This window comes from Erpetoichthys calabaricus, chromosome 7 (genome assembly GCF_900747795.2).
Source record: "Erpetoichthys calabaricus chromosome 7, fErpCal1.3, whole genome shotgun sequence".
NCBI lineage: Eukaryota > Metazoa > Chordata > Cladistia > Polypteriformes > Polypteridae > Erpetoichthys > Erpetoichthys calabaricus.
The window spans coordinates 192,902,250-192,918,874 of NC_041400.2; the positions used below are offsets into that span (position 1 = coordinate 192,902,250).

The 16,625-nt window shown below is 43.9% G+C and overlaps 2 protein-coding genes across 3 annotated transcripts in view; one reads left to right on the forward strand and one right to left on the reverse strand.

Annotated features, from left to right (window-relative positions):
* The window catches only part of hemgn (hemogen), a 44,250-nt gene that overhangs the window by 12,173 nt on the left and 15,452 nt on the right, over positions 1 to 16,625 (reverse strand). The window lies entirely within an intron of this gene.
* LOC127528814 (uncharacterized) lies at positions 2,008 to 14,573 on the forward strand. The gene is made up of 2 exons (XM_051929940.1): positions 2,008 to 2,316; positions 13,934 to 14,573. The coding sequence occupies exons 1-2, from the start codon at positions 2,151 to 2,153 to the stop codon at positions 14,446 to 14,448; spliced, it is 681 nt and encodes a 226-aa protein (XP_051785900.1). The 5' UTR covers positions 2,008 to 2,150; the 3' UTR covers positions 14,449 to 14,573.

Genomic DNA, 16,625 nt, shown 5'->3' on the forward strand with positions numbered 1-16,625 from the left:
GACTCGCCTATTCAAGTACTCAACTTCGAGCGCTGAGAACAAATGCCAGTGCCGGTGTGGTTCCCTATTTACCCGACGAGGTAAGAAGGCGGTATCGTAGCAGCAGAGCCGGCACTAAGCTAAAAATGAAGCGGCTTGCGAGAAAGTGGCGTTTTAAGCCTTCGGTGCCTTCTGTTATTCTGGGGAATGTAAACTCAATCTCAAATAAGATCAACGAACTGGCTGCGCTGGTGAAAAATGTCAGAACCTACAGAGAATGCAGTTTGTTGTGTTTCTGCGAAACGTGGCTAACTAACACCATCCCAGATGCTAATGTGGAGCTACCCGGGTTTAGCACAGTTAGAGTGGACAGAGACGCAAGTACCTGTGGGAAGCACAAAGGAGGAGGACTCGCTCTCTATGTTAATACACGGTGGTGTAACTCTGGACATGTTAACGTCAAAATCTCCACTTGCTGCAGGGACATCGAACTGTTGGCCATAAGTCTGCGTCCCTATTACTTGCCCAGAGAGTTTGGACATGTCATTGTTGTCATCGTGTATATTCCTCCTCGGGTGGACGTGGAGCTAGCGAGTGACATCATCCATTCTGCTGTTGCTAAGTTACAAACGCAGCACCCCGAGGCACTTGTGCTAATCGCTGGAGACTTTAACCATGTGACGCTGGACAAAGCATTACCTGCATTCTCCCAGTATGTGGATTGTAACACCCGGGGAAATAAGACTATTGATTTACTGTATGCAAACGTTAAAGACGCAAAGAGTGCCACCCCGCTGCCTGCGCTTGGGAAAGCAGATCATAACCTGGTTCTGCTTCAGCCTCACTACAAACCAAAAGTGAGAGTCCTACCAGTAACCACACGATCATTCAGGAAGTGGACCCCGGAGGCTGAGAATACTCTGAGAGAATGTTTTGGAACTACAGACTGGGATATCCTGCAGGGATCACATAGTGAGAACATTGAGGAGGTTGTTGACTGCACTACTGACTACATCAACTTCTGTATGGACATTGTAGTTCCAGTAAGAACTGTACGCTGCTATGCTAACAACAAGCCATGGATTACAAGTGACATCAAGGGCCTTTTGAACCAGAAGAAAAGAGCCTTTAAAGACGGTGATCAGCATGAGCTCAAGCGCGTGCAGAAGGAACTCCGAGTCCAGCTCAGGGCGGCAAAGGAGCAGTACAGGAGAAAGCTGGAGCAGAAGTTGCAGAACAACAGCATGAAGGAAGTGTGGGATGGGATGAAGATCATCACTGGCTGCAGCTCGAAGCGGGGTACCACCATCGAGAGAGACGTGAAGAGAGCAAACCAAATGAACATCTTCTTTAACAGGTTTGACCACCCTAACCCACTCTCACCTCGGAGTACTGCACTCTCTACATATCCTTCTGCTGATACCAACATGGAAGAGACATCCCCACCCACAATTACAGCAGCGCAAGTGAGCAGAGAGCTGAGGAAACTTCGTGCCAGCAAAGCAGCAGGTCCAGATGGAGTATCGCCACGACTGCTGAAGGTCTGTGCATCGGAGCTAGGGGGTCCTCTACAGCGCATATTCAACCTGTGCCTGGAACAGGGGAAAGTCCCGAGGCTTTGGAAAACATCTTGCATTACCCCAGTCCCAAAGGTATCACGTCCTGGTGAACTGAATGACTTCCGGCCTGTCGCTCTAACATCACATGTGATGAAGACCATGGAGCGGCTGCTGCTTCACCACCTGAGGCCACAGGTCCAACATGCCCTCGACCCTCTGCAGTTCGCATACCAGGAGAAGGTGGGAGCGGAAGATGCCATCATCTATATGCTACATCGATCCCTCTCCCACTTGGACAGAGGCAATGGCGCTGTAAGAATTATGTTTCTAGACTTCTCTAGCGCCTTCAACACCATCCAACCTCTGCTCCTTAGGGACAAGCTGACAGAGATGGGAGTAGATTCATACCTGGTGGCATGGATCGTGGACTATCTTACAAACAGACCTCAGTATGTGCGTCTCGGGAATTGCAGATCTGACATTGTGGTCAGCAACACAGGAGCGCCGCAGGGGACTGTACTTTCTCCAGTCCTGTTCAGCCTATATACATCGGACTTCCAATACAACTCGGAGTCCTGCCACGTGCAAAAGTTTGCTGACGACACTGCTATCATGGGCTGCATCAGGAGTGGGCAGGAGGAGGAGTATAGAAACCTCATCAAGGACTTTGTTAAATGGTGCGACTTAAACCACCTACAACTGAACACCAGCAAAACCAAGGAACTGGTGGTGGATTTTAGGAGGCCCAGGCCCCTCATGGACCCCGTGATCATCAGAGGTGACTGTGTGCAGAGGGTGCAGACCTATAAATACCTGGGAGTGCAGCTGGACGATAAATTGGACTGGACTGCCAATACTGATTATCTGTGCAAGAAAGGACAGAGCCGCCTGTACTTCCTTAGAAGACTGGCATCCTTCAACATCTGCAGTAAGATGCTGCAGATGTTCTATCAGATGGTTGTGGTGAGTGCCCTCTTCTACGCAGTGGTGTGCTGGGGAGGCAGCATTAAGAAGAAGGATGCCTCACGCCTGGACAAACTGGTGAGGAAGGCAGGCTCTATTGTTGGCATAGAGCTGGACGGTTTGACATCCGTAGCAGAGCAACGGGCACTCAGCAGGCTCCTATCAATTATGGAGAATCCACTACATCCATTAAACAGTGTCATCTCCAGACAGAGGAGCAGTTTCAGCGACAGACTGCTGTCACTGTCCTGCTCCACTGACAGACTGAGAAGATCATTCCTCCCCCAAACTATGCGACTCTTCAATTCCACCAGAGGGGGTAAACGTTGAACATTATTCAAGTTATTGTCTGTTTTTTACCTGCATTTTTTATTACTCTTTAATTTAATATTTTTTGCTGCTGGAGTATGTGAATTTCCCCCTGGGATTAATAAAGTATCTATCTATCTATCTATCTATCTATCTATCTATCTATCTATCTATCTATCTATCTATCTATCTATCTATCTATCTATCTATCTATCTATCTATCTATCTATCTATCTATCTATCTATCTATCTATCTATCTATCTATCTATCTATCTATCTATCTATCTATCTATCTATCTATCTATCTATCTATCTATCTATCTATCTATCTATCTATCTATCTATTGCGTTACACTGCGACCGCCATCACCACCCACCTGCTGTGCAAAGACAGCCAGGCAGCAGGCCCACCTTGTATTCCTGCAGTCCATCGAGGTGCCCCCAGCACAGCCACTGCCACCAGAGATGCCGAACATGAGCCAACAGCAGCCATGGTACGTAGCAGCAGATGTTTTATGTTGATTTATGTGTGAAACCATTGATTTGTGTGCTTTTCAGAAAACTGAGTTTTTTAGAAAAAATATTCAGCCCTCAAAGAGTTCATAGATAAACATTAACATTTAACATTATACAAAGTTATTGTCTGTTTTTCACCTGCATTATTATCAATCTTTAATTTAATATTATTTATTGTATCAGTATGCTGCTGCTGGAGAATGTGAATTTCCCATTGGGATTAATAAAGTATCTATCTATCTATCTATCTATCTATCTATCTATCTATCTATCTATCTATCTATCTATCTATCTATCTATCTAGATAAATTTTGATTGGCATTACCCGGTTCAGATCCCACCAGTTCATTCAGCTCAAAACTTTCACAATCCAGCCCACCGCTCTTACTTCAGGTGGGCTCTGTCCTGGGGGTCTCTTCTTTTTATTATTTATCTTCTTCCCCTTTCGTAAATATAACATTCATTTCCTCTGTTATGCTGATGACACCCAGCTCTACCTTGCTAGTAAACCCACCTCTTCTTTTCCACCCTCCTCACTTATTGACTGCATTGCTGAAATTTAATCCTGGTTTTCTTCATATTTTCTTAAACTAAACAGTGACAAAACTGAGGGTTTTTTTTTTTGTTCTTTATTTCGCCTTATACAATTGCTTGTATTAGGAATTTGTTAGTTTTTGCATACCCCTTGGGGTCAGAGCGCAAGGTCAGCCATTGTACAGCGCCCCTGGAGCAATTACAGGTTAAGGGTCTTGCTCAAGGGCCCAGCAGAGTAGGATCTCTTTTTGGCAGTGATGGGGAGACGAACTGGCAATGAGGTTCTCCTCATTGGTACAAAATCATCCAAAGCTGATAATCTTTCACTTGTTATCGATAACTCCTTTGTTTCCCCTTCACCTCAGGTCAAGAGTCTGGGTGTCATCCATGATTGTACTCTTTATCTTTACAATCTCTCATTAATAACGTCACCCGGTCTGCTTACTTCCACCTACGTAATGCTGATCACATCCGCCCTTCCCTCACTCCCCATACCACTGCCATCTTTGTTCACAGTCTTGTTACTTCTCATGTGGACTATTGCAATTCGCTCCTCTTTGGTCTCTCTAATAAATCTCTCCATAAGCTTCAGCTGGTCCAGAATTCTGCTGCCCTCATCATTACTGCTATTGCTGCTATTTTTAATAAATATAAATGATTTAGATAGGAATATAAGTAACAAGCTGGTTAAGTCTGCAGATGATGCCAAGATAGGTGGATTAGCAGATATTTTGGAATCCATTATATCATCACAGAAGGACTTGGACAGCAGACAGGCTTGGGCAGATTTGTGGCCGATGAAATTTAATGTCAGTAAATGTAAAGAATTACACATAGGAAGTAAAAATGTGAGGTTTGAATACACAATGGGCGGTCGGAAAATCGAGAGTCCACCTTATGAGAAGGATTTAGGAGTCATAGTGGACTGTAAGCTATCGACTTCCAGACAGTGTTCAAAAGACATTAAGAAGGCTAACAGAACATCAGGTTATATAGCACCTTGATGTGTGGAGTACAAGTCACAGGAGGTTCTGCTCAAGCTTTATAACACACTGGTGAGGCCTCATCTGGAGTACTGGGTGCAGTTTTGGTCTCCAGGAAAGATTAAAAAGATTAAAAGAGCTGAGACTTTTCAAAGATCAGGAGGAGACATGATTGAAGTGTTTAAAATTATGAAGGGAATTAGTCCAGTGGAGCGAGACAGTGACTTTAAAATGAGATGAAATTGAAAGTTCACCTTATGAGAAGGATTGTGGATTCTAAGCTATCAACTTCATGTCAGTGTTCAGATGTGTGGAATAATAAATAATAGAATCTTGGACTGAGGACCTTTTGACCTATTTTTGTACTTAGATAAACAAATCTAAAATGCCTTGATGATTACTATCTGTGTTCATTTGGGTGGATGGAAAATATATTATTATGCAAACCAAATGTATATCCATATTACTAACCGAGAATGCTAAACCGGATGATGGACGCAGGCACATCCGGCAATGGGCCGTAGCTGCAAAAAGACGTACTGCGCAGGCGCAAAAAGAGTCCGCGAGAGTCGGCTGAGGAGCCGAGAAAGGCGGACAAAAGAGGGCGAGAGAGGCGGACAAGACCACAGAAAAAAGGAGTGAGCACAGGAAAAATGGAGAAATGAGGCATTGCACACGAAACTAGACCCAAAAAAAAAAAAAGAGGCTCGCGCACAACAGCAGGGCACCCCCCCCCCCCCCTACAGGCACCGGACGGGACACACACCAAGAGGGGGATTCAACAAGCCCATGGAACACAAAAAAAAGAACACAAAACCACCCCACAGACCCTACAAGCAAGGGACGGGACACACACAAAGAGGGGGATTCAACAAGACACAGGAACACAAAAAGAAAGAAGACGCTCGCGCGACAACAATCCTCAACCCCCCTCCCACACACACACACACATCCATAAGAAGTGACACCCAAAGCCACATATTCTAAAGTGAACATCGACACCTTCACACTAGGCAGCATAGGTGTCAGCATTGGTGGATCTCCTTACAATAAAGCACTATTAACCGTTCAACTGCAGAAAAGGAAACATATTAACAGTGACTGCGATCCTCCTTATTACTTATCCATATTTCGCATGTTATCCATATTTCTAAAAGAAAAAAATGTCTCGACTCCAAAAACGCAAAGCTCAACTAAAGCTTCTAACTAACGATGTACCTAAAAGTAAAAACTTTATGAACTGCATTAGATCCTACAATAGTTCATTTCCTGTTGCATCTACCGGAGTAAATATCCATCCATCCATTTTCCAACCCGCTGAATCCGAACACAGGGTCACGGGGGTCTGCTGGAGCCAATCCCAGCCAACACAGGGCACAAGGCAGGAAACAATCCTGGGCAGGGTGCCAACCCACCGCAGGACACACACAAACACACCCACACACCAAGCACACACTAGGGCCAATTTAGAATCGCCAATCCACCTAACCTGCATGTCTTTGGACTGTGGGAGGAAACCGGAGCGCCCGGAGGAAACCCACGCAGACACGGGGAGAACATGCAAACTCCACGCAGGGAGGACCTGGGAATCGAACCCAGGTCCCCAGGTCTCCCAACTGCGAGGCAGCAGCGCTACCCACTGCGCCAATAAATATCAGGCCACCAAAAGGCAATGGCCCATACTGCTTTCGCATATGTGCACAAATACTGCATTGCATTGGAACAGTGCACCCTGAAACAAATCAACAACGCAGATATGCACAAATCTACATCCTAGATCCACATGACGCAATCTATCAATCAAAGTGCTGCATCGCAACAGGCATGGATTCAAAATGAAACACCTCCCGTCTCAGACATACGTTAATGGCAAGGAAGGCTACAACGGGCTTCTCACACAGCACAGGCAAATCGAATACAGCTCCAAAACAACACGTCCCAAATACTACACATGCAACAACGCTCCTCTCAAACGGCCCAAGCAAAACATACATCAGGATGTGAACATTAACGGTGGCACTGCACGTGACATCCGTCTTGCGAAAATGTTAATTATTGATGAATGTACAATGGCATCCAGTCACTTACTCAACACCATTCATAAACTTCTATAAACATTTATGAATAATAATATTCGCTTTGGAGGAAAGGTACTTTTATTAGGAGGAGATTTTAGACAGTGCTTAGCTATTGTTCCACATGCCATGCGCTCAGCTATTGTTCAGTGCACCTTAAAATACGCAGACAATTGGCATTGCTTTCAAAAGATACAGTTAGTAAAAAAGATACAATGTCCAGAACCACATCATAACAATTGCTTATTACAACTGGGAGATGATACACTCACCAATACAGATGGACTTCACCCACATATTATTACAATTCCTCAAGCCTTTATCTGCGACAACTTATTTACAGACAGATTTGGAACAGCAATCTCATTAGACCAAATGCCTCTTTTAACATAACGCACTATATTATGTCCAAAAAATATTAATGTGGAAAACATAAATACCCAAGTCATTCCATTACTTCCTGGAGAGACACAACTCTTTCTAAGCTCTGACAAACTTGACTCTGATCACAACAATAACCATCTTCATTTACCTTACAAGTTCTGAGCTGGAATTACCTTTTACACTTAAACGGCGTGTACAAAGAAATTTTCAAATAAACCTTTACACTGTGCCACACACTTTATTGTTTACTTTCTATTTGCATCATCTACACCGTCACACTATTCTATATCTCATTCATACATCACGCTCTTTGTCATTCCCAACACCAGGGGTTGGCGAGCGAAGCGAGCAGGGGGCGGAGCCCCCTAGTGTATATATATTTGCAAGTATAAGAGTTCTTTGTGTTAACCATATGAATGCATTAAGATTGTTAAAAGAGGGAAACAATTACCTGTATAATCATTTTATCTATAAGTATATTACTAGATTGTATTAATGGGCTATGGATTAATTGATTATTAATATGACTTACTTAAACTAATGAACTAAAGATTATTGTTTATTAATAAGTGTGCAAAGCTGAAGAGCAAACTTGCAACAATTTTGTCAAACTGCTGACTTATAGTCTGTACTCAGGGAAACTGCTAATCTTTTTTAAAGTTCAAATGTCTGTGATTTTTGTTTATTCAACAGTAATAAGTTCTTTCACTTCTTCTTAAGTTGTTTTGAAGAAATGTGTTGTAATATTACTAAATTCCCCCAAAGAATTGTGTAACCTTAGCCCATGACAAGCTGTCTCTGTACTCTGTTATAAAAATCAAGCGCACCCCCCCAGCAAGATGGGGCTATTGCTGGTAACTGCCAGTGACACAAAGCTGACAGGGGCTGCAACAGTTTCCTCTGCCATCAAGAATAAAGAAATTGCTTTTTTACTTTACATCTGCTGTCTGTCTGCTGTTTACCTCGAACCTTCGACCACAGAAGCCATTAAGAAGGCTAACAGAACATCAGGTTATATAGCGCCTTGATGTGTGGAGTACAAGTCACAGGAGGTGATGCTCAGCCTTTATAACACACTGGTGAGGCCTCATCTGGAGTGCAGTTTGGGTCTCCAGGCTATAAAAAGGACATAACAGCACAAGAGAAGGTCCAGAGAAGAGCGACTAGGCTGATTCAGGGCTACAGGGGATGAGTCATGAGGAAAGATTAAAGGAGCTGAGCCTTTACATTTTAAGCAAAAGAAGATTAAGAGGTGACCTGATTGAAGTATTTAAAATTATGAAGGGAATTAGTCCAGTGGATCGAGACAGTGACTTTAAAATGAGTTCATCAAGAACACGGGCACACAGTTGGAAACTTGTGAAGGGGAAATTTCACACAAACATTTGGAAGTTTTTCTTTACACAAAGAACGATAGACACTTGGAATAAGTGACCAAGTAGTGTGGTAGACAGTAAGACATTAGGGACTTTCAAAACTCGACTTGATGGTTTTTTGGAAGAAATAAGTGGACAGGACTGGCGAGTTTTGTTGGGCCGAATGGCCTGTTCTCGTCTGGAGTGTTCTAATGTTCTAATTACCCGAACCCTATCTATTCACCATATTACTCTGTTCTTGCAGCAGCTTCATTGGCTCCCGATTAAGTTTCGAATTGATTTTAAAATTCAGCTGTTAACATTTAAGGCCATTCATAACCTCGCCCCTCCATATCTGTCCGACCTTCTTCATGTTGCCATTCCCTCCCATAACCTTAGATCCTCTTCTTCCTCCATCCACCTGACCGTCCCTTGGGAGGAGAGCATTCAGCCGTTCTGCTCCCAAACTCTGGATCTCATTACACTGGTCTACAAAAAAATATTTTTTGCTTGATACTGGGAACTTCAGCCCATCTCTTTATTAAGTTTTTTACATTTCATATATGAAATTGGAATTAAGCTAGCACGTCAGGTTTTTGAAATGCACATCATTGACATTTTGACACTTTTGAATATGAATATCAATATATCAACACGGTATCTGGAGTTTGGACTCTGTTGCACCAAGATTGTTTTGATGTGTTTATTCTGAAAACAAACCAGAAGACGATACCAGAGACACGTTAAAGTATATTTATGCCAATTTACCTCAATATAAAAGTGAGGTCAGCATGCCCAAAAATGTTTGAGTCATTCGCTTTTGCGCTCATACTGCACATCCGTCTCTCTTTGCAAGAACCGACAGTAGTCACCCCTCATGATCGGAGTGAATTTTCCCCAGATATCAGTTTTCCATCACATTTATATCTTGATGAAATCTTTCCCCATGCTTATCGCTGACATTGCCCAGATTTGGTGGAAAAAAGTCGAGATGAGAATGTAAAAAAATGTGTCTTCAGTGACATTCTGGCTTCCGTAAGCTGATACGCTTTCAGCAGGTTCTCCACAAGCTCAGTATTATTCTCTGCTCTGTGACTGCCAAGAAAATTCTGGACAACCTGCACGATTGCTTCTAATTCAGTGGGCTTCAGTTTCCTTTTGAACTCATCATCAAGCTTCATTTCACGGATTTCAGGAACAACAAAAACACCTTCCTTCATTTTGGCTTCACTTTTCTCGAGATCAAACTTATTTCTTAAATGCTGAAAAGCATCGCCGTTTCTGTCCATTGTCTTGACAGAATTTTCAAAGTAATGCTGAATCTAATTATGGGAAAGAGTAGTGGAAGCTCGGTTAAGAAGTGAGCAGCAGTGTGGTTTCATGCCAAGAAAGAGCACCACAGATGTGATGTTTGCTCTGAGGATGTTGATGGAAAAGTAGAGAGAAGGCCAGAAGGAGATGCACTGTGTCTTTGTGGACCTGAAGAAAGCATATGACAGGGTGAGGAGAGGAGCTGTGGTATTGTATGAGGAAGTCGGGAGTGGCAGAGAAGTACGTAAGAGTTGTACAGGATATGTACAAGGGAAGTGTGACAGTGGTGAGGTCTGCTGTAAGAGTAATGGAGGTGGGATTACATCAGGGATCGGCTCTGAGCCCTTTCTTATTTGTAATGGTGATGGACAGGCTAACAGACGAGATCAGACAGGAGTCCCCATGGACTGGGATGTTTGCTGATGACACTGTGATCTGTAGTGATAGTAGGGAGCAGGTTGAGGAGACCCTGGAGAGGTGGAGATATGAGAGGAGTGAAATGAAGGTCAGTAGGACCACCAAGACAGAATACATGTGAATGAGAGGGAGGTCAGTGGAATGGTGAGGATGAAAGGAGTAGAGTTGGTGAAGGTGGAGGAGTTTAAATACTTGGGATCAACAATACAGAATAACGGGGATTGTGGAAGAGAAGTGAAGAAGAGAGTGCAGGCAGGGTGGAGTGGGTGGAGAAGAATGTCAGGAGTGATTGGTGACAGACGGGTATCAGCAAGAGTGAAAGGGAAGGTCTACAGGACGGTAGTGAGACCAGCTATGTTATATGGGCTGGAGACGGTGGCACAGGGGACAGAGCCGGAGGTGATAGAGTTAAAGATGTTAAGATCTGCATTGGGTGTGACGAGGATGGATAGGATTAGAAATGAGGACATTAGAGGGTCAACTCAGGTTGGACAGCTGGGAGACAAAGTCAAAGAGGTGAGATTGTGTTGGTTTGGACATGTGCAGAGGAGAGATGCTGGGTATATTGGGAGAAGGGTGCTAAGGATAGAGCTGCCAGGCAAGAGGAATAGAGGAAGGCCTAAGAGAAGGTTTCTGGATGTGGTGAGAGAGGACATGCAGGTGATGGGGGTGACAGAACAAGATACAGAGGACAGAAAGATATGGAAGAAAATGATCCGCTGTGGCAACCCCTAATGGGAGCAGCCGAAAGCAGAAGAAGAAGGTGAATGTAACGAACAAAATGTCCTGAAATGCAATGTTATATTAAACAGTATAACCTCCACCTACTGCACCGTCATGTCTGAGTTGTGTCATTATGCTTAAGAGTCATATAAGACTTGGTAATCAGTAACAAATATTTTTTCTGCTAATTAAAAATGAATAATTTTTAAATAAAATTAATAATGACAAGGTAAACAGCTCACGGCTGTTAGTAACGTTTAGCGAATTCTTTTATCTCAATGGCATCCTTAGTGGAATTACCGGTATTTATCAAAATGGTTATCCGCCTTTACTGTCCAGTCACCCTAGTTGTCCAAGACCTGGAACATCATAACTAAAAAACGGGACGTGCTGGACGAAAACGGTTTTCAGATTTGGAGTCAGCAAGTGAAACCTGTTAAAGTAAAAGGGGAAAGACCCGCAGTAGCGAGTGAATATCCCCTTGGGATTAATAAAGTATCTATCTATCATCTATCTATCTAGCAAATTGCTTGTTGACCAGTGTTATCTACTGAGCTTAGAAATACGGAATCATTCTCAACTTTCAAATGTGAACATAAATTACCAAATAAGATCGACAAACTGGCTGTGCTGGTGAAAAATGTCAGGACCTACAGGGAATGCAGTTTGTTGTGCTTTTGTGAAACGTGGCTAACAACTAACATCCCAGATGCTAATGTGGAGCTACCCGGGTTTAGCACAGTTAGAGCGAACAGAGATGCAAGTACCTGCGGGAGGAACAAAGGAGGAGGACTCGCTGTCTATGTGAATACAAGGTGGTGTAACTCTGGACATGTAAATGTTAAAATCTCCTCTTGCTGCAGGGACATCGAACTGTTGGCCGTAAGTCTACGTCCCTATTACTTGCCCAGAGAGTTTGGACATGTCATTGTTGTTACTGTTTACATCCCTCCTCGGGCAGACGTGGAGATGGCGGGTGACATCATCCACTCAGCTGTTGCTAAACTGCAAACGCAGCACCCCGAGGCACTTGTGCTAATCGCTGGAGACTTTAACCATGTGACGCTGGACAAAACATTACCTGCCTTCTCCCAGTATGAATTGTGAATTTCCCATTGGGATTAATAAAGTATCTATCTATCTATCTATCTATCTATCTATCTATCTATCTATCTATCTATCTATCTATCTATCTATCTATCTAGTATGTGGATTGTAACACCAGGGGAAATAAGACTATTGATTTACTGTATGCAAACATTAAAGACGCATACAGTGCCACCCCGCTGCCTGCGCTTGGGAAAGCAGATCATAACCTGGTTCTGCTTCAGCCTCACTACAAACCAAAAATGAGAATCCTACCTACAACCACACGCTCATTCAGGAAGTGGTCCCCTGAGGCAGAGAAGGCTCTGAGAGAATGTTTTGGAACTACAGACTGGGATATCCTGCAGGTATCTCATAGTGAGAACATTGAGGAGGTTGTTGACTGCACTACTGACTACATCAACTTCTGTATGGACATTGTAGTTCCAGTAAGACCAGTACGCTGCTATGCTAACAACAAGCCATGGATTACAAGTGACATCAAGGGCCTTTTGAACCAGAAGAAAAGGGCTTTTAAAGGCGATGATCAGCATGAGCTCAAGTGTGTGCAGAAAGAACTCCGAGTCCAGCTCAGGGCAGCGAAGGAGCAGTACAGGAGAAAGCTGGAGCAGAAGTTGCAGAACAACAGCATGAAGGAAGTGTGGGGTGGGATGAAGATCATCACTGGCTGCAGCTCGAAGCGGGGTACCACCATCAAAAGAGATGCAGGGAAAGCAAACTTGATGAACAACTTCTTTAACAGGTTTGACCACACTAACCCACTCTCACCTTAGAGTACTGCACCCTCCACTCATCCTTCTGCTGATACCAGTATAGGAGAGAGTTTCCCCCAACCCACAATTACAGCAGCCCAGGTAAGCAGAGAGCTGAGGAGACTTTGTGCCAGCAAAGCAGCGGGTCCAGATGGAGTATCGCCACGACTGCTGAAGGCCTGTGCGTTGGAGTTGGGGAGTCCTCTACAGCACATCTTCAACCTGTGCCTGGAACAGGGGAAAGTCCCAAGGCTTTGGAAAACATCTTGCATCACCCCAGTCCCAAAGGTATCACGTCCTAGTGAGCTGAATGACTTTCGGCCTGTTGCTCTGACATCACATGTGATGAAGACCATGGAGAGGCTGCTGCTTCACCACCTAAGGCCACAGGTCCGCCACGCCCTCAACCCTCTGCAGTTTGCATAACAGGAGAAGGTGGGAGCGGAGGATGCCATCATCTACATGCTACACCGATCCCTCTCCCACTTGGACAGAGGCAGTAAGAATTATGTTTCTAGACTTCTCTAGCACCTTCAACACAATCCAACCTCTGCTCTTCAGGGACAAGCTGACAGAGATGGGAGTAGATTCATACCTGGAGGCATGGATTGTGGACTATCTTACAGACAGACCTCAGTATGTGCGTCTCGGGAACTGCATGTCTGACATTGTGGTCAGCAACACAGGAGTGCCACAGGGGACTGTACTTTCTCCAGTCCTGTTCAGCCTATATACATCAGACTTCCAATACAACTCGGAGTCCTGCCACGTGCAAAAGTTCACTGACGACACTGCAATCATGGGCTGCATCAGGAATGGGCTGGAGGAGGAGTATAGGGACCTAATCAAGGACTTTGTTAAATGGTGCGACTCAAACCACCTACAACTGAACACCAGCAAAACCAAGGAGCTGGTGGTGGATTTTAGGAGGCCCAGACCCCTCATGGACCCCGTGATCATCAGAGGTGACTGTGTGCAGAGGGTACAGACCTATAAATATCTGGGAGTGCAGCTGGATGATAAACTGGACTGGACTGCCAATACTGATGCTCTGTGTAAGAAAGGACAGAGCCGACTATACTTCCTTAGAAGGCTGGCGTCCTTCAACATCTGTAATAAGATGCTGCAGATGTTCTATCAGATGGTTGTGGCGAGCACCCTCTTCTACGCGGTGGTGTGCTGGGGAGGCAGCATAAAGAAGAGGGACGCCTCACGCCTGGACAAACTGGTGAGGAAGGCAGGCTCTATTGTAGGCACGGAGCTGGACAGTCTGACATCTGTGGCGGAGCGACGGGCGCTGAGCAGACTCCTGTCAATCATGGAGAATCCACTGCATCCACTGAACAGGATCATCTCCAGACAGAGGAGCAGCTTCAGCGACAGACTGCTGTCACCGTCCTGCTCCACTGACAGACTGAGGAGATCGTTCCTCCGCCACACTATGCGACTCTTCAGTTCCACCCGGGGGGGTAAACGTTAACATTATACAAAGTTATTGTCTGTTATACCTGCATTGTCATCACTCTTTAATTTAATATTGTTCTTTATCAGTATGCTGCTGCTGGAGTATGTGAATTTCCCTTTGGGATTAATAAAGTATCTATCTATCTATCCATCCATCTAAAACCCGTCTATTCAAAATGACTTTTTCTCTATGATTACAATGGCTTTGTTTGGTTTTAACTTCTTATATTTTCTGGTACTTTTTAGTTCTGTTTATAACGTGCTTTTTATTTATTGTTTGTTCGGTGTCCTTGTGTGCTTAGAAAGGCGCCTTTGTATAAATAAAATGTATTATTATTATCACAGCTCCGACCCCTGGTTTCATAACATCTGGATTGTTTTCTTTAATTTTTTCCATGGCCTTTAACACCATTCTGCCTCATCAACTGGGGACAAAGCCCAAGGCTTTGCATCCTGATGCCCCCATGGTCCCCTATACCATGGACTACCTGACCAGCAGGCAGCAGTTGGTGAGGCTGAGGGGGGACTCTGTGTGTCAGAAATGGGCATGTGTAACACTGAGGCACCGTTTCTGCCTCCCTTCCTGTTTATCCTCCACACAACAGATGCCCAGCACAATTCCAGCGCTTGCCACCTACAGAAATTTGCAGAAGAGTCTCCCATCATGGGCTGCAATAATAATGGAGACAAGTCGGAGTACAAGAAGGTGGTGGAGGACTTTGTGTTGTGGTGCAAGGAGAACCACCAACAACTCAACATCAGCAAAACCAAAAGAGCTAGTGGTGGACTTCCAGGATGCCAAAGAGCCTCTGAGATCAGTCAAAAAGTCCAGGGGGAGGACGTGGAAGAAATGGTGCAGAGGTACAAGGACCTGGGGGTTCATATAAAGAGCAGACTGGACTGGTGTTGTACAAGAAGGGCCAGAGCAGACTGACCGTCCTAAGAAGATTCAGGTCTTTGATGAATTTAGTGAGCTGCTGGAAATGGTCTACCAGTCCCCAGTAGCCAGTCTGGTGTTCTACACTCCTGGGGTAGCTTAATACCTGAACAAACTTATCAGGAGAGGCTGCTCCATCATAGGGCCAACCCTGAACACACTGGAAGCCATTGTGGCAAACCTGGATGCCATCATGTGAAATCTCCTCCAGGAGGCGCTCTCACGGAGCACTTACAGACACAGGCTTTTAGCAGGCAATTCAACCAGATGTACTTGTTAAGTTTATTTTTATTTATTTATTAACTAATCAATGGATTCATTAGCTGTATTATTTGTTGTCAGGAAATTCAATCCTTCCTCCCGATGTCCCAAACTACATTCTGATACTCTTTAAATTCATTGTGCAGTTTCTACACAATATACGTTTTTGACTAGTTGATTGATTGTATTTTTTGTCCTGCGTATGGGAGGGGTCCTCTGCAAATGCTGCAGAAATGAAAAATAAAATGCAAAATAAGCACTGGCACCACCTACTACTCGTTAAATTTTCATTCTCCACTTTGTATTTTCATTTTCAAGTTCTCAAAGTGCCAGTAGCACAAGTCAATGGGTGGGGCTTTGCACCTCGATTTCCCACAATTCCTTGTCCTGTGTCGCTGTAGTCACTTCAATCGATAGAAAACTTCTCACTTCGGCTGTGTTAAAGTCATGTGATTTTGATCTTTTCTCCTCCGTACTGTGAGCGTCACGGCAAAGCTGTCTCACAAAATCCGAAGAGCACGCATAACAATAGTTCTGAAGTAATAAATGTGCTGTTTAGAAAGATTAGCAACTATCTGTCTATCATATAGTGCCTTTCTATCTATCTATCTATCTATCTATCTATCTATCTATCTATCTATCTATCTATCTATCTATCTATCTATCTATCTATCTATCATATAGTGCCTTTCACTCTATCTATCTATCTATCTATCTATCTATCTATCTATCTATCTATCTATCTATCTATCTATCTATCTATCTATCTATCTATCTGTGATGTTAGATTACTGTGTATTCTGGACTCAGCACACTTTGACATTTAGACACATGATGGCAAGAAAATGTGATATATGATAATCAATATTGATTATCGATAATTAAAACCTTCCCTCATTATTGAACATTGATTACTATATGGAGGACACTTTAACTACTTTGAGATTTAGATACACAATTGCAGCACATTGTGATTTGTTAATAGAAATTTAGAA